General features: G+C 40.4%; 2 protein-coding genes across 2 annotated transcripts; both read right to left on the bottom strand.

Moving 5' to 3' along the window:
- Positions 1-760: 760 nt before the first annotated feature.
- On the bottom strand, positions 761-18,424 carry LOC307126964 (uncharacterized protein). Its single transcript, XM_079817861.1, has 2 exons — positions 18,363-18,424; positions 761-2,470 (listed from the first exon to the last, which is right to left on the bottom strand). Exon 2 carries the CDS (start codon positions 2,463-2,465, stop codon positions 1,497-1,499), a length of 969 nt encoding a protein of 322 aa, XP_079673987.1. The 5' UTR covers positions 2,466-2,470; positions 18,363-18,424; the 3' UTR covers positions 761-1,496.
- Positions 12,228-17,644, bottom strand: LOC307126965 (uncharacterized protein). The gene is made up of 2 exons (XM_079817862.1): positions 15,899-17,644; positions 12,228-12,545 (listed from the first exon to the last, which is right to left on the bottom strand). Exon 1 carries the CDS (start codon positions 16,841-16,843, stop codon positions 15,902-15,904), a length of 942 nt encoding a protein of 313 aa, XP_079673988.1. The 5' UTR covers positions 16,844-17,644; the 3' UTR covers positions 12,228-12,545; positions 15,899-15,901.
- Positions 18,425-18,703: the final 279 nt, after the last annotated feature.

Here is an 18,703-nt window from a genome sequence, read left to right on the forward strand (position 1 = left end):
CCACACGTTGCAGCTATAACAGCTTCAACTCTTCTGGGAAGGCTTTCCACAAGGTTTAGGAGTGTGTTTATAGGAATATTTGACCATTTTTCTAGAAGCACATTTGAGAGGTCAGGCACTGATGTTGGATGAGAAGGCCTGGCTCTCAGTCTCCGTTCTAATTCATCCCAAACGTGTTCTATCAAGTTGAGGTCAGGACTCTGTGCAGGCCAGTCAAGTTCCTCCACACCGAACTCGCTCATCCATGTCTTTATGGACCTTGCTTTGTGCATTGGTGCGCAGTCATGTTGGAACAGGAAGGGGTCATTACCTCTTAACGGGTGTAAGCCTTCTATTCAGTGTGAACTCTCATGTGGGCTTTAAGTTTCTCTGTTTGAGTGAAACTCTTTCCACACTGTTGGCAGGAGTAAGGCTTCTCTCCAGTGTGAATTCTCATGTGGATTTTAAGACTCTCTTTTCGAGTGAAACTCTTTCCACACTGTTGGCAGGTGAAAGGCTTCTCTCCAGTGTGACTACTCATGTGGACTTTAAGAACCTTTATTTGAGTGAAACTCTTTCTACACTGTTGGCAGATGTAAGGCTTCTCTCCAGTGTGAATTCTCATGTGGTCCTCAATGCTTCCTTTATAAGCGAAACTCTTTCCACACTGTTGGCAGGTGTAAGGCTTCTCTCCCATGTGATTTGTCATGTGTTGCTGTTGTGGAAATAATTCTATTCGAAAAATGAGGAGGAAGGAATACAAATTCAAAACTTTGAAAAGTCAAAGTATCAAAAATGATTTTATTTCTTGCAAGAAATAGGCAGTTCACATACAGAGAATGTCTGTCATGAGAAGGGCAAAGTTAGCTCTCCTCCACATCACTATATACCTCTCACACATCCTGGGTCGGTTACACCCAACCTCTGTTTGCCTTAAAAGGGAAACACCTTTATTCAAGACCCCTTGTCTGTTGTAAATTCTAGCTAGACAACACAATACCCATGTCTGCAGAAGTTCCTGTTTTTAAGCTACATCATTTTCACACATTTGTCTATTCTTAGTCTAATTGCAGCTCCGCACATACTTGTCACATCTAGAGTACGACATGTCATCTTGACCTCCTGCACTACCCAGCTTCCTTGCAACTGAGCACTCTATCACTTAGAACATGTTGTTCCCCCCAGCTAGTCTCCACTTATCACCCAGAACAATGAGTTCCTGCAGTTAACGTATGTATTTCTAAAAGCTTGGTTACATTTCTTTAATAATGATTAGTACAAATACATGTTCAGTGTTAATAGTTCAATGTTAACAAATGATACACATCTAAGAATAAAAGGTTAAGGTTCACATCTAAGTAAAAACACCTCTAAGTAAAATGAACACTTCTAAGAGTTAAAACCACATCTAGATGAAATAAAAACACATCTAATAGTAAAACACATCTAAATGTAAAATTTCCTTCACAGTTGCTTAAAGTTTCTATTTTGAGTGAAACTCCACACTGTTGGCAGGTTTAAGGCTTCTCTCCAGTGTGAATTCTCATGTGTTGCTTAAAGTTTCTATTTTGAGTGAAACTCTTTCCACACTGTGGGCAGGTGTAAGGCTTCTCTCCAGTGTGAATTCTCATGTGTTCCTCAATGATTCCTCTATAAGCGAAACTCTTTCCGCACTGTTGGCAGGTGTAAGGCTTCTCTCCAGTGTGAACTCTCATGTGGCCTTTAAGACTCCCTTTTTGATTGAAACTCATTCCACACTGTTGGCAGGTGTAAGGCTTCTCTCCAGTGTGAACTCTCATGTGTTGCTTAAAGTTTATTTTTTGAATGAAACTCTTTCCACACTGTGGGCAGGTGTAAGGCTTCTCTCCAGTGTGAATTCTCATGTGTTGCTTAAAGTTTCTATTTTGAGAGAAACTCTTTCCACACTGTTGGCAGGTGTAAGGCTTCTCTCCAGTGTGAATTCTCATGTGGGCTTTAAGACTCCCTTTTTGAGTGAAACTCTTTCCACACTGTTGGCAGGTGTAAGGCTTCTCTCCAGTGTGAACTCTCATGTGGCCTTTAAGAAACCCTTTTTGATTGAAACTCTTTCCACACTGTTGGCAGGTGTAAGGCTTCTCTCCAGTGTGAATTCTCATGTGGCCTTTAAGACTCCCTTTTCGAGTGAAACTCTTTCCACACTGTGGGCAGGTGTAAGGCTTCTCTCCAGTGTGAATTCTCATGTGTTCCTCAAGGTTTCCTTTATTACTGAAACTCTTCCCACACTGTTGGCAGGTGTGAGGCTTCTCTCCAGTGTGATTTTTCCTGTGGACTTTAAGGTGTTTTTCAATTAAACTCTTTCCGGTCTTTTGAGTGATTATTTGTGAGGAAATCTTTTCAGTCTGTGAGCAACTAAAAGATTTTTCTCCAGTTATGAAATCATGATGTTGCCCATCCAGATCTTTCTCTTCAATTTCATTTAGTTCTTGACTCTCCACTTTCAGTGCCATTAGATCTAAAAGAGACAAAAACAAGTTAGCCCCAGTTTAATGGCAGAAAACAACAGACATCAAGACATTAAAACATTTGAGGCATCAAAACTAAAAACATCTATGCTACAGCCTATACCCAGTAAGCTACAGAAAGAGGGGTTGCATTTCTTTAGGAAAACCTCCAAACTCTTTTTTCATCATGTTTGGATTCTAAGTGTTCAGGACACTGCCACAGTTGTTATTGAAGTGGTTCGAAATATATTGCTTTGCTATTTGGGGAAATACCTAAATACCTGACAGATATTACGATTGAGACTGAAGTCATAGCTTCAGTAACAATTAAAGGAGTACAAGATGCTGTAGGAGCCAAATGTAACAATCTGTTTCAAACACTAGATGGCAGTGTGCACCAGTGGTGTAGGCGGGGTCACCAGTAACATCACATGGTATTTAAACTTCCTGCAGGTTGTATCAGTAGGGACAGGTGGCGGGAACATATGGTTCTTACCATAGAATCACAGCTTTAAACTCTGTAACAACAGCCTATACATTTGAGTAAATTGACAACAAGTGCAAAGAAACAGAAAAGCAAAGATTTTCTTCTGTGTGGAAATTTTTTATTCCAAATCATGAGTCAAGAATATCTTCCCACCTGTCCGTGGCTTATAGGAAAGCCATAACAAAAGTAAGAACCATCTTGGACTGAGGATATCGTTTGGAATAGTTTTCTTGTGCATTGGAATGCATGGAGGAATTCTGTAAATGGAAAGGGTTTCGGCTCATGCATATGGCAGAGTGAGTGACTTCTAGGGGAGTGTGGATTGCTTGCCGGATGTGTTGCAGAGTCTTGCACTGAACAATGTTGCATGCGGATAAATCTTCGAAGCACTACGAAACAAGAGTTTGATGGAGATCCATTGCAGTATGGCTCTTTTGTTAAAACATTTGAACAAGCCATTGAAAAGAAAACAGGTGACAAGCAAGAATGTCTTTACTATCTGAAGCAAACTGTTTTGGCTGCTTGAAGACTGGACATGTAAGTAAAGATTGTAGAAACTAGTAGTGGGATGTTCGGATCATTTTACTGACTCTGATCTTTGAATCACGTTCAGCAAAATGAACAAATCTTTTTTCAAGTCATTTTGTTAATTTCAGCAGAATCTAATTAAAATGTTACATGTTAAATCTTTCAACACATTTAGTACTTTTGGAATAAAAATAAACTATAAGCTAATGCAGCCATGGCCAAACTTTGAGAAATAAATTATTAATTAATTGCTATAGCTTGCTTCAGGCTATGTATGCAGTCTGTTAGTTCACCTCACCTCCCGATACAAATCGTTCTTTCTTTAAACAATGTGACAGCCTTATATGGAAATGAATACATGCGTACGGAAACAGAAAAGATTAGTTCATCTCTCGAGTCTCGGGTCATTCATTCATCAAGTCCCAGCCCCATAGACAAGACTATGCAGTCACCGGAAACAGAAAAGATTAGTTCATCTTTTGAGTCTTCTCGTTTGAGTCGTTCGTTCAAGTCCCCATAGGCTGAATGCAGAAACAGAAATGATTAGTTCATCTCTCGAGTCTTCTCGATCAAGTCGTTTGTTCTTTTTTCACGTGACCGCTTCCCGGTTCAGTGTCTCGAAACATATACAACATTACAGTCGTATTATTGACTGCATGTTGTAATATATTTATTATTATAAAATCATCAGAAGATATGTGCAACAAACATTTGTTATGCCTATCCATTCTAACCAACCCAATCTGCCCAGGCCTCATAAGAAAATCAATTATTATACTAGCTAAAAAACTGAACTAAACAAACATAAAAACTATGCACTTGTTTGTAAGGAAGGTTGTGAATTAACTAATTTCTGTATCCAATATGGCTGTCACGTCACGTGACAAAAGAACAAGACTCGAGAGATTAACTGTTTTTGCATTCAGCCTATGGGGACTTGAACGAACGACTCGAACGAGAAGACTCGAGACATGAACTAATCTTTTCTGTTTCCGGTGACTGCATAGCCTTGCCTAACGGGGCTGGGACTTGATGAACGAATGACTCGAACCGAGACTCGAAAGATGAACTAATAATTTCTGTTTATTGTACAGAACATATGGGAGGTTGCGCATGCGCGGCCAACACAAAATGAACGAATCGCTCTCTGAGACAACACGTTGTTCTCGAGTCATATTAAAGATTTGTTCAAAATGAACGATGAACGATGTGTCGTTCATGAACAACACATCACTAGTAGAAACCCATTAATATGTAAAGTCTGCAATCAAATGCATCCCTCCTTGCTTCACATAGAAACCAAAAGCAAACCATCACCATTGACAGTAAAAAAGTAACAAAACTCTTGTTACTTTACCTGCTTGTGGTCAAACTGGGGCCGGGAATGAAGAGTGTGTTCTGTCCATCATTCCAGTACAAGTCAAGGCAAAGTCAGGTACCATGATTGTCAACACTTATGTATTTTTGGATCCTGGAAGTTCAGCCAGTTTCTGCATACATCTTATGAGAAAACTGAATCTTACAGGAACAAGTATACTGCTCCATACTTTAGGCCAAGAAAGGTCTGTAGACACGTTCATGCACTCTGGTCTTCAAATTTCATGCCTTTTATGGAGAGACTTTTATGGATTTACCAGAGCTGTATATTCAAGAATCAATGCCGGTGAGCAAGAATAACATTCTCACTCAGAACGACTTGAATGATTATCCATATCTGGAGAGTATCAGAACTCCCAATATTAATGCAGAGGTTGAACTGTTGATTTGTCTCAATGCATAAATATCTTATGGAACCGTGGGAAGTCATTAACAGTCAAGTCCGAGGACCCTATGCTGACAAGACCCTATTGGGGTGGGTTGTGAATGGGCCACTAAGAGGTGGTAATAGTGAAAAAGGAATGACTGGCTGTCCTGTAATCACTGCCAATTGGATCTCAGTTGCCAGGCTGGAGGATCTGTTGATATGTTGATATAATCATGATTTGAATGAGAAACTGTCAGATGATGATGTTACCATGTCCAGAAACAACCAACAGTTTGTGGAAATAATGGAAACCACAGTCAAGTTTGAAGAGGGTCATTATTATATAGACTTACCGGTTAAGTCTCCTGATATCATCATGCCAAACAACCGCAGTGTCGCGGAACAGTGTGTCCTGGGTCTACAAAGAAACCGTGAATATCAGCAAGAGTATACATCCTTTCTGTCTGATGTTATTGATAAGGAATATGCAGAGGAAGTACCACCTCACAAGTTGATCCGAGAAGATTGTAAGGTTTGGTACATACCACACCACGGTGTATATCATCTGAAAAAGAAAACTTAGTAGTGTTCGATTGCGGTGCAGTATTTAAAGGAACCTCTCTGAATGGTCAGCTGCTGCAGGGCCCCTATCTCACCAACTTTCTGTTGGGAGTTCTTACGAGGTTCAGACAGGAGCCTGTTGCTTTGATAGCTGATATACAAGGCATGTTTCATCAGGTAAAGGTTTCTCAGAAACGTGGACTTTCTGTGTTTTTTGTGGTGTCCTAGTGGTGCTTTGAGAAAGATGGCTATGAAGTATAGGATGAAAGTACATATTTTTTGGGCAGTATCCTCACCCAGTTGTGCTAATTATGCATTAATGAGGACTGCAAAAGACCAACAAGCACACTTTGACCCATGTCTTTTGAACATCATTTTTGCAGCTGCATTTATGTTAGGAGAGTCAAGAGTTGCTCCATTAAAGCAGATGACAATCCCGATGATGGATCTTACGGCTGCTGTTCTTGCTGTACGAGTTGATAGAATGCTAAAAAGGGAGTTACAGATTGACAGATTCAGTTACACACCCTCAAAGATTCAACTGATTTTGTGCAATGGAGGCACATAAAGTCAAGTGTAAATCCAGCTGATGAGCCATCTAGGGGACTTTGTGCTGAAGAATTTTTAACATGTAAGAGATGGCTTAAGGGACCTGATTTTCTTTTGAAAGAAGCATGGCCCAAGTCCAACATGAATCTGTTGTAAATATCTCCAGATGACCCAGAGATCAAAGTGGAATGCACAGCACATGCCTTTGTCGGTCAGGTTTTAAAGTCTCCTACCCTTAGTTTCCTAAACTTCTTTTCTGATTTTGCAAGACTTAAACCTCTGTCATATGGATGCTCAAGGTCAAGGAGATGCTTATGCAGTTTGTGAAACAGAGGAGGGCTTTACCGACATCTTCTTGTGTAAAGAGTTCTCCAGGCACTGAATCAAATAGATTTCTTACAACACTGAAAGAGGAAGGCCAAAATGGGTGGCAAATCATTGACTGCTGATGATCTCATGAAAGCAGAAATCGCTATTATTCAGTATTATCAGCGAGAGATTTCCTGATGAGATTATTGCATTGAAGGCAGGAGCTACTGTCAAGAGAAAGAGTGACATCTTTCGGCTTGATCCAGTGCTGGACAATGGTCTTTTGAGAGTAGGAGGGAGACTTTCTAGAGCCGCCATGCCTGAGGAAGAAAGGCATCCAGTTATCTTGTCAAAGGACCAGGCTGTTTCTCAACTTATTTTGAAGTATGTACATCAGCAACTGGGCCACACAGGAAGAAATTATATGTTGTCATTTCTCCGTAAGCGTTACTGGATAACCAACGCTAATTCTGCTTGTCGGAAAATAATCTCTGACTGTGTCATATGTCGTCGTCTTCAGGGAAAGGTTGAGAGCAAAAAATGTCTCACTTGCCAGCAGAGAGAGTTTTACCTGATTTACCCCCATTTACAAACGTTGGAATTGACTACTTTGGGCCCATTGAAATCAAGAGAGGTCGAGGAACTGTTAAACGCTACAGGGTAATTCTCTGAGCGGGAGCTGAGGGAAGCAGTAACTGGGTTAGACATTAACAAGATCCAACGTGCATTGTCATCAAGAGAACTTCAGTGGATATTCAACCCTCCTGCCAGGTCTCACATGGGTGGAGTTTGGGAGAGGCTTGTGAAAAAGGTGTTGTATTCAACTTTTAGAGAACATTCTATCGATGATGAAAGCTTTCAAACTCTTCTCTGTGAGATGGAAGAAGTCTTTCCCGTCACATTACAAAAGCCTCTGACAATGTGAATGATCTTGAAGCACTTATTCATATTCTCCTTCTAAAGTAATACACGTAAACCAGTAATGACTCCTGGAGTTTTTGAAAAGATTTGTACATCAAAAAGCGATGGAGACAGGTACAATACTTGTCAGATCTCTTCTGGAAAAGATACTTACCATTACTTCAAGAGAGACAGAAATGGATAAAACCACGACAAAGCTTTACCATGGGAGACCTTGTTGCTATCATGGATCCTGTAGCTCCTTGTGGTTCATGGTTGAAGGGAAGAGTAATTAAGACCTTGATAGGCCTGTGCGGGTGATAGCAGGGGACTTTAATCAGACGTGTCTGAAAACAGTACTACCTAAATTCACCCAATATGTCAAGTGTGCTACTAGAGGGAAAAATATACTGGATCATGTGTACTTCAAAATTAATAATGCATACAAGACTGTTCCTCTGCCCCACTTGGCTACGGCTGGCATAATAGCTAAAAGCAGACTCTCCTTGCTTTGAGTGAACCCTTGGTATTTCTAAATGACTTGATCCTGATGATCTGAGTGATCTGCAATGTATTTAGGTCCGATTTATTTTAATACTAAGCGATTTATATACCAGTAATAATACTTTAAAATATATTCTAAATGTAACTGGAAGCCAGTGTAAAGACCTGAGGACTGGTGTGATGTGGTCATATTTTCTGGTTCTGCTCATAATCCTGGCAGCAACGTTCTGTATGAGCTGCAGCTGTCTAATGGTCATTTTTGGGAAGGCCAGTGAGAAGGCCATTACAATAGCCCACCCTACTGGTGATAAAAGCATGAACGAGTTTCTCCAGGTCTTGTCCGGAAACAAAGCATCTAATTCTGGCGATATTTTTCAGATGATAGTAAGCTGATTTAGTTATTGCTTTGACATGACTACTGAAACTCAGGTCTGACTCCAAAATCACACCCAGATTCCTGACTTGATCTTTAGTTGTTTGACCCCTAGTTTCAAGGTAGGCGTTCACCTCGAGAATTTCATCTTTGTTTCCAAATGCAATGACTTCAGTTTTGTCTTTGTTTAACTGAAGAAAGTTTTGGCACATCCAGTTGTTAACTTCATCAATGCATTTGTACAGGGAGTCAATGGGGCCGTAGTCATTAGGTGATAGGGCTAAGTAGATCTGGGTGTCGTCAGCATAGCTGTGGTAAGCAATTTGGTTCTCTCTCATTATTTGGCTCAGTGGGAAGCATGTACAGGTTGAATAGGAGTGGTGCAAGAATTGACCCTTGTGGGACTCCACATGTCATGGATGTCCACTCAGACTTATGGTCACCTATATTCACATAATAACCTCTCCCTTCTAAGGGTGCTTTCACACTAGCAGTTTTGGTGCGCACCCGGGTTCGATTGATGTCAGAGTTCGCTGCGTTTGGATGATGTGAACGCGGTCTTCCGAACTCGGTTGCGCACCCGCGAACCGTACCAGAGTCCGCTTAATAAGGGTGGTCTGGGGTACGGTTCATGTGAACTCCGGTACGGTTCGCTGCTGATGTGAACGCAATCGTACTAAATCGCGGAAGTGAACCGCTATTAATGATGTATGATTTGATAAAAATGTGTGTTTGTGTGTGTTTCACTCATTTTCCTGACGAGCATGACTGACATACTGCAAGCAGAGAGCTGTAAATTTCATTTCTGCTCGTCTTCAGCGTTTTTTTAGAGCATTTGCAGTACATTTGCGGCATATAGACACAAGTGCCATTACGTACTGAAGCTTTAGAAACAAAACCAACAGTTAAAAAACTAAAATATAAAAGTGAGGTGAGCAACACTATGCATTTCGTCGCCTTCACGCTCGCTGTCGTTACTAAGCAACCGGTTAAACAGCTGCTGCTTTGATGACGCAAACGCACCCTGGTTCGGAACCAAATAATATAATATGAACACAGTCCAGTGGGGGCAGGGGGAGGGGGGAGCAATCGAACTCGGGTTCGGTCCAGGCAATCGAACCAAGTGTGAAAGCACCCTCAGTATGACCTAAACCATTTGAGGACCATCCCAGAAAGCCTGACCCAGTTTTCCAGCCTGTCATGAAGATTGTTGTGATTGTTGTGAATGCAGCACTGAGGTCGAGTAGTACCAGCACTGATAATTTACCTGTATCTGTATTGAGGCGAATATCATTTATTATCTCTATGAGTGCTGTCTCTGTGCTATGATGTGGTCGGAAACCGGATTTGAAAATTGTTAAAAGTATCTGTTTGAGCTTAAGAATTTGTTTAGCTGATTGAAAACAACTTTTTCAATGATCGTGCCTATGAAAGGGAGATTTGAGATTAGTCTGTAGTTGCTCAATATGGTGTTATCCAGATTACTCTTTTTCAGGAGGGGCTTAACTACTGCGGTTTTAAGGGACTTTGGAAGGGTGCCAGAAAGAAGTGAGGCGTTTACCACTTCTAGGAGATCTGCTTCTAAAAAGTGTATTTCAGTGTGGTACTCCAGTTGTATGGCAGCAGACAAGGCACCCCTCCAAAGGATAATAATTAATATTAATACTAACCCCCCCCAAAAAATCACTGGCTGTTCGCTACTCTGCCTGGAAAGCATTGCTCCCACTCTCTCTCTCAAAGGCCAACAACATCACCAAGGACATATCACATCCAGGGAACCACCTGTTTAACCTTTTGCCCTCAGGCAGACGGTGCAGATCCTTACGATCAAGGATCACAAGACTAAGGGACAGCTTCTCTCCACTGGCAATCCGGACCTCGGAAGAAAGGGAATGTGATGATACTCCCAGTGCACTTACATATTTACAACCCCAAATCAGAAAAAGTTGGGACAGTATGGAAAACGCAAAAAAAAAAGAAAGAAGTACTTTCTAAATTTACTTTGACTTGTATTCCATTGCAGACAATATGAACACAAAATATTTCATGTTTTGTCTGGTCAACTTCATGTAATTTGTAAATATGCATCCTTTCCTGTCATTCAGACCTGCAACACATTTCAAAAAAAGTTGGGACAGGAGCAATTTAGGGCTAGTAATGAGGTAAAATGGTTAAATAATGATGTGATTTGAAACAGGTGATGTCAACAGGTGATTGTAATTATGTTTTGGTACAAAAGCAGCATCCAAGAAAGGTCTAATCCTTTAGGAGCAAAGATGGGCAGAGGATCGCCAGTTTGCCAACAAATACGTGAGAAAATTATTGAAATGTTTAAAAACAATGTTCCTCAAAGAAAGATAGGAAGAGATTTGGATATTTCACATTCAACAGTGCATAACATAATTAAAAGATTCAAGGAATCTGGAGGAATTTCAGTGCGTAAAGGACAAAGGCGCAAGCCTAAGCTGAACAACGTGATCTCCGATCCCTCAGGCGGCACTGCATCAAGAATCGTCATTCATCTATAAGTGATATCACCACATGGGCTCAGGACTACTTTGGCAAACCTTTGTCAAGTACCACAATATGTAGTTACATCCACAAATGCCAGTTAAAACTGTACTGTGCCAAAAGGAAGCCCTATGTTAACAGTGTCCAGAAGCGCCGTCGACTTCTCTGGGCTCGGAGGCATCTGGGATGGACCATCACACAGTGGAAACGTGTACTGTGGTCAGATGAATCAGTATTTGAGGTATTTTTTGAGTGGAATGGAAGCCGTGTGCTCCGGACCACAGAAAAAAAGGATCATCCAGACTGTTACCAGCAACAAGTGCTAGGGTCTGTCATGGTATGGGGTTGTGTCAGTGCCCTTGGCAAAGGTAACTTGCACTTCTGTGAAGGCACCATTAATGCTGAAAAGTACATAGAGATTTTGGAGCATAATATGCTGCCTTCAAGAAGACATCTTTTCCAGGAACGTCCATGCATATTTCAACAAGACAATGCAAAACCACATTCTGCACACAATACAAAGTCCTGGCTGCGGAGGAAGAGGGTACGGGTACTTGACTGGCCTGCCTGCAGTCCCGACCTGTCTCCAATAGAGAATGTGTGGCGCATTTTGAAGCGTAAAATGCGACAACGAAGACCCCGTACTGTTGCCCACCTTAAGACTTGTTTGCAGGAAGAATGGGACAAAATTACACCTGAAACACTTCATCACTTGGTGTCTTCAGTCCCTAAACGTCTTTTAAGTGTTGTGAAAAGGAATGGCAACATTACAAAGTGGTAAATGCTTTACTGTCCCAACTTTTTTTGAAATGTGTTGCAGGTCTGAATGACAGGAAAGGATGCATATTTACAAATGACATGAAGTTGACCAGACAAAACATGAAAAATTTTGTGTTCATATTGTCTGCAATGAAATACAAGTCAAAGTAAATTTAGAAATCACTTTTTTTTTTTTTGCGTTTTCCATACTGTCCCAACTTTTTCTGATTTGGGGTTGTAATACTTGTATGTATATATCTTTACAAAAAAAGTATATATTGAGTTATATTCCTTAAAATATATTTTTTCAGGCCTCTTCTGTATGTGTGACGTCTTAATAATGAGTATTTGTCAGGTCATGTGATATCTACATGTCTGTCCACATGAGGCAACCCACTTAATGTAAGATTTCAAAAATATCGCTAATTTCTGTAGAGCTGGACATTTGAATAAGGCTCAAATGACTGATTTCAGCTTTGAGAATGAAACCTGTTTGTTCCTCAGTTTCTTCATCTTTCTCTCTCAATGTTTCTTCAACCTTCACGTCTTCACTCTCCTCTTTAATATTCAATTCAATTCAAATTTATTTGTATAGCGCTTTTCACAATACACATTGTTTCAAAGCAGCTTCACAGAAAGTGCATTTCATAAATGTACATTGAAAAATGTTAGAAAAGAGAATGTTAAAGAAAAAATGTTAGGATAAGTTAATCAATCATGTATTATTTTAGGCCATAACAACGCTGGCGTTGAGTCGTCTCTTCACAGGCGTCGAGTCGTCTCATCACAGGTGTCGGGGCATCTGAAGTCTCCATCAGAGGCTGGATACAAACTGGAGCTGACGAACTAGTTACCTCGGGACTAGTGTCCCGAGATAACAGAAAAGCAGATGGGAAATAATTAGCATAGCCGCTGTTCAGAATATTAATGCTGTTGGTGCGATTTAACTGTAGTATAAAACTTAATTATAATGTGAATGCTTGGCTAAAGAGATGCGTCTTTAATCTAGTTTTAAACTGGGACAGCGTGTCTGAACCTCGAACAATATCCGGAAGACTATTCCAGAGTTTAGGAGCTAAATGTGAAAATGCCCTCCCTCCTTTAGTGGACTTAGATATCCTAGGAATGACCAGAAGCCTCGAGTTTAGTGATCTTAAAGAGCGCGATGGATTGTAGGGCGATAAAAGATCAGTTAAATACACTGGAGCTAACCCATTTAGGGCTTTATAGGTCAGTAGCAATACTTTGTAATTGATACGGAACTTAATAGGTAACCAGTGTAGGGATGATAAAATTGGTGTTATATGATCATATTTTCTTGACCTAGTAAGCACTCTAGCAGCTGCGTTTTGGACTAACTGCAGTTTGTTTATCGATGATGCAGGACAACCAGCTAATAAAGCATTACAGTAATCTAGTCTCGAGGTCATGAATGCATGAACTAACTTTTCTGCATCAGAAATAGATAGCATGTTACGTAGCTTGGCAATGTTTCTAAGGTGGAAAAATGCCGTTTTTGTAACATATGAAATATGACTTTCGAAAGATAAGTTGCGGTCTAATATAACACCCAGGTCTCTTACTGTAGTGGATAAAGCGACAGGACATCCTTCCAAGTTAAAGTTGTATTGTGAGAGGTTTTGTGGGCAATTTTTTGGACCAATAAGTAACACCTCCGTTTTATCTGAATTTAATAGCAGAAAATTACACGTCATCCAGTGTTTAATATCATCAACACACGCTGTCAGTTTAGATAATTTAGCGTTTTCATCTGGTCGTGATGAAATATATAATTGAGTGTCATCAGCATAACAGTGGAAATTAATTCCATGTTTTCTTATAATATTACCAAGTGGCAGCATATATATTGAGAATAGCAGAGGGCCTAGCACGGATCCTTGCGGCACCCCATAGTCTACTGATGTTATCTTTGATTTTTCCCCATTTAGACAGACAAAATGGTAGCGGTCTGATAAATACGATCTAAACCAGTTTAATGCCTGTCCCTGAACACCAGTGTAATTTTGAAGTCGATCTAATAGTATTTTATGATCTATAGTATCGAACGCAGCACTAAGATCAAGTAGAACTAGTATTGAGATACAGCCTTGGTCAGAAGCTAGAAGTAAATCATTTGTGATTTTAACGAGCGCAGTTTCTGTGCTATGATGCTGCCTGAATCCTGATTGAAATTTTTCATAGATATCATTTTCTTGCAAGAAAGAGCACAATTGAGCGGACACAACTTTTTCTAGTATTTTAGACATGAATGGAAGATTTGATATTGGTCTGTAATTTGCTAGGTTATTATGATCTAATTGTGGCTTCTTAATGAGAGGTTTTATGACTGCCAACTTGAATATTCTTGGAACATGACCTAAAGATAAAGACGAGTTAATAATATTGAGAAGAGGCTCTTCCACTACAGGTAACAACTCTTTCAGTAGTTTAGTGGGTATTGGATCTAATAAACATGTTGTTGGTTTAGATGCAATGATAAGTTTATTTAGCTCTTCCTGTCCTATAGCTGTAAAGCGGTGTAGTAGTTCTTGAGGGGCGATAATTGCGGTTGAATCATAAGACATCATTAATGATTGTACATTTACAATTTTGTTTCTGATGCTTTCTATTTTGTCAGTGAAGAAGTTCATAAAATCATTACTACTAAACACTAACGGAATATTTTGTTCAGGCGATGCTTGTTTATTTGTTAGTCTAGCCACAGTGTTAAATAAAAACCTTGGGTTATTTTGGTTATTTTCTATTATTTTGCGGAGATGCTCAGCCCTGGCTGCTTTTAGGGCCTTTTTATAACGTGACATACTTTCTTTCCATGCGATTCTAAAGACCTCTAAATTAGTATGTTTCCATTTACGCTCTAAGTTACGAGTTTCTCTCTTGATAACATGTGTAGCACTGTTGTACCATGGTGCTTTAGTTTTCTCTCTAACCTTTTTTAATCTAATTGGTGCTACAATTTCTAATGTACTAGAGAAAATGGTGCTCATACTGCTAGTCATTTCCTCTAGTTCATCTGTTTGTTTGGGTTCACTGAGCAGCTGAGCCAGATCAGGTAAGCTATTTGAGAATCTATCTATAGTGGTTGGAAGGATTGTTCTGCCTGGTCGATAACGTGGCGCAACATGACAGATTTCAGCAGTACGCAGTATGCAAGTTACCATGTAATGGTCAGTGACATCATCACTTTGCGGTATAATATCTATATCGGTTGGGTTGGTTCCATGTGATATAATTAAATCTAGTGTGTGATTAAGACGATGAGTGGGACCAGTGACGTTTTGCTTGACCCCAAAGGAATTTAATAGATCTGTAAACGCAGCCCCTAACGCGTCATTTGTGTTATCTACGTGTATGTTAAAATCTCCAACAATTAATGCTTTATCGACGTTGACCAATAGATCTGAGAGAAAGTCTGCAAACTCTTTTAGGAAAGCAGCATAGGGCCCTGGAGGTCTATATACAGTAGCTAAGGCTAGAGATAATACAGATTTCTGTCTTACATCTAATAGCGTGACATTTAGCACTAGTACTTCAAATGAATTAAACCTGTGACCTGTTTTCTGGGTAACATTAAGAATATCTCTATATATTGTTGCAACACCGCCGCCACGACCAATCAGACGGGGCTCATGCTTATAACAGTATCCTGGTGGAGTAGACTCATTTAGACCGAAATAATCCTTTGGCTTAAGCCAGGTTTCAGTAAGGCAAAGTACATCGAAACTATTATCTGTGACCATTTCATTTACAATAACCGCCTTAGGTGTGAGCGATCTAATGTTTAGAAGACCTAGTTTTAGAAATTGTTTTTGTTCACTAATATTGAGATTTTCTGGTTTAATCACAATTAGATTTTTCCTAGATCCTACAGTAGATTTAATGTTTGACCTCACTAAACGAGGAATAGACACAGTTTCTATATAATGTTCTACATTGGTACTTATGTCAATTAAGTTAGTACAAAATTGGTTTTGTTCACTAATATTGAGATTTTCTGGTTTAATCACAATTAGATTTTTCCTAGATCTTACAGTAGATGTAATGTTTGACCTCACTAAACGAGGAATAGACACAGTTTCTATATAATGTTCTACACAGTTATGTTCAGACACAGTTTCTATATAATGTTCTACATTGGTACTTATGTCAATTAAGTTAGGACAGCAAATACTGTTATTTGGACTTTGACTTACTAGTCATATGATGGCGGTGTGCAGCGCTCTGGAGATGTTGTCCGACAGAAGAGCCGCTCCGATTCTGCTGGGGTGAAGGCCATCAACACGGAAGAGCCTAGGTCGCTCCCAAAACAGATTCCAATTATTTACAAAGAGCAGCTTCTGTTCATTACACCATGACATTAACCATTCATTTAGAGCAAATAATCTACTGAACTTTTCATGTCCTAGTCGGTACGTGGGAAGCGGTCCGGACACGATGATCGCTGCTTCAGGCGATGTTCTGCGCACCGTCTCGATCAGGCTCCTGTAGTCCCTCTTCAGAACCTCCGTCTGTCGCAGCCTGGTGTCGTTCGTCCCCGCGTGCAGCACGACAGCTCCGATGCGTTCGTCACCGTTCAGGATCTCGGGAACCTGCGCAGCGACATCGAGAACTCGAGCACCAGGAAAGCAGTGAGTGATAACCTTGCCTTTACCTGAGGTAGCGTGGACATGCCGGACGATGGAAGTACCGATGACCACAGCGTCGCGTTCCGTCTCGCGAAGAGGGGAGAAGCGGTTCCGGGTGGAGATCTCGAAGACCGGGAGGGGCGGAGAGGTCCTAGCTCTGGTCCTGGCTCGCGTCTTCCGCTGTGGAAACACCCAGGGTCCATGGCGCTGTGTCGGTGCCGGAGTGAACGAAACCAGGGATGATGATCGCGTCCTGGGTGCTTGGGTCCTGTGCAGAGAAACACGCGGAGTAGACGAGGTCGGAGTCAAAATGTTAGTATCCACTGACTTGTGCGCATCGGCGCGTGATGTTTCAAGCGCCGTTCGCCGCTCTCTCAGCACAGCTTGTCTGTCTAGAAGGCCGCGAATCTGACTCGCCAACGACTCCAACTCCAACTGCACCGAATGCAGCTCGAACGTGTCCTCACCTGCACTCAAAGGTAACATTAGACACACATCCGAGTTATTCGCCATTGTAGCAGAAGTGCTACGATGGCGAATTGTAGCTATCAGTGTTTACCGGGTGTAACGTTAAACAAGTTACCACGCGTGCAAGGCTAGCGGGCTACCGGTGTAAACAAGTTACCACGCGTGCAAGGCTAGCGGGCTACCGGTGTAAACAAGTTACCACGCGTGCAAGGCTAGCGGGCTACCGGTGTAAACAAGTTACCACGCGTGCAAGGCTAGCGGGCTACCGGTGTAAACAAGTTACCACGCGTGCAAGGCTAGCGGGCTACGGCTAGTAGCGGAAGTTCGGATATAAGTACCGATATCAAAGCAATCCGATTGTTTTTTATAGAGAATCGTATCGGAGATATGTTCACACGCTGTAAATAATAGAAAGTATTCGTTTGTAAGCGAGTATTAAGAAGAAAATCAAGGATTATGAATCAATTTGACGGAGCTCAAACACAAACAACGCGCTCACAACCCGCGCATCAATAAACACCATCTTTGTTTGTTCCTCAGTATCTTCATGTTTCACTCTCAATGTTTCTTCAATCTTCACGTCTTCACTCTCCTCTTTAATAAACGGCATCTTTATGATAGTGTCACGTGGATCTCAGTCGCTTCACCAGGAGTTTTTCTGTGTGTTTGTCCTGTTTAAGATGAGAATAATTAACAGAAATATAAACACTCAAAACTAAATCTCTGAGTGTGTCTCAATCAGCTCTAGTTGCGACACTGATAAAGGACAAAAACTGTCATAAAACTGCCCATAAAAAAAATAAATACTACAAACAACTAAATACTACAATTATTGTAGTAAATGACTAAATCATAGAGACAGAAAAATCACTGTAACAGGAACGGCCCAGCTTATGATTATATAGTTTTATTCATTGATTGTTTTCTCTATAATGAAGTGTACTTAGTGGATTCTGGATTGTGTTTAACAAATAAAAGAGTGACCATTAGTTCCACAAACACAGACGTAGATATTCTATACTGATGTAGAAATATATGAATGATACATTTATACCCTTTTCTTTGGCCAGATTGTTTACTTGAATAAATACTTAAATATTTAAAGGTGTTAGCTGTAATCTTACACTGCAAAATGATCACTTACAAAGGATTAAATTCATCACAATAATATAATGAACAAAGCTCACAGAAAATGGCCACAGGTCGGAGCTAAGCAGGATTTTACCACCTCCTCCTTCTCATGTTGAGCCAGGAAAACCCCTGTGTTGAGTTTCATAAAGCTCAGTTTCTCTCATCTCTACTCGCCAGTGACCGAGTTCATGTTGATGATAAACTGATTCACGATATAAAGATATGATATATAGAGAGAAATGAGACGCATCTTCTCTGTTACTCATGTGTGGATGAGCTTTACTCACACACAATACAGTTCATTAATGTTAGATAACGCATTATAATGTTAAGTTCAATAATCAAACAGTCATTTAACTGTTCTTGTTCAAACTATAAAATTGCCTGGACAGTTTGCATTGATTTAAACACTTTAAAAGTTTTGAACACAAACCTTTCTTCAGCAGAATCACAACAGATGCAGGAGTGCGGCGCAGCCTTATGACATCACAACACCACTACAAAATAAAAGTCCTGATCACATGCTCAAGTCACAGATGTGTAACCTATAGACATTCACATACAGATAATAAAACACATATCATTTAAATTCTTGAAGAAATACATATTTAAATGTGTGTTGGTCAATGATGTGCTAAAAATAACTACCAAAGAAAGAGTTTGAGCCACATCTAATATGTGAGATTCTGTTCTGTGTGTAGAAACCTTTTACAGTGTTGGGAACTTTTTTCAATTCATATGGTCGAACGGTAGACCATAAGATCTTAATCACAC

Source organism: Gobio gobio, assembly GCF_949357685.1.
Source record: "Gobio gobio genome assembly, chromosome: 5".
NCBI lineage: Eukaryota > Metazoa > Chordata > Actinopteri > Cypriniformes > Gobionidae > Gobio > Gobio gobio.

Bases quoted from the DNA above. Each gene is read 5' to 3' on its own strand.
- LOC307126964 (XM_079817861.1), bottom strand. From the start codon at position 2,465: ATGGCACTGAAAGTGGAGAGTCAAGAACTAAATGAAATTGAAGAGAAA.
- LOC307126965 (XM_079817862.1), bottom strand. From the start codon at position 16,843: ATGGCGAATAACTCGGATGTGTGTCTAATGTTACCTTTGAGTGCAGGT.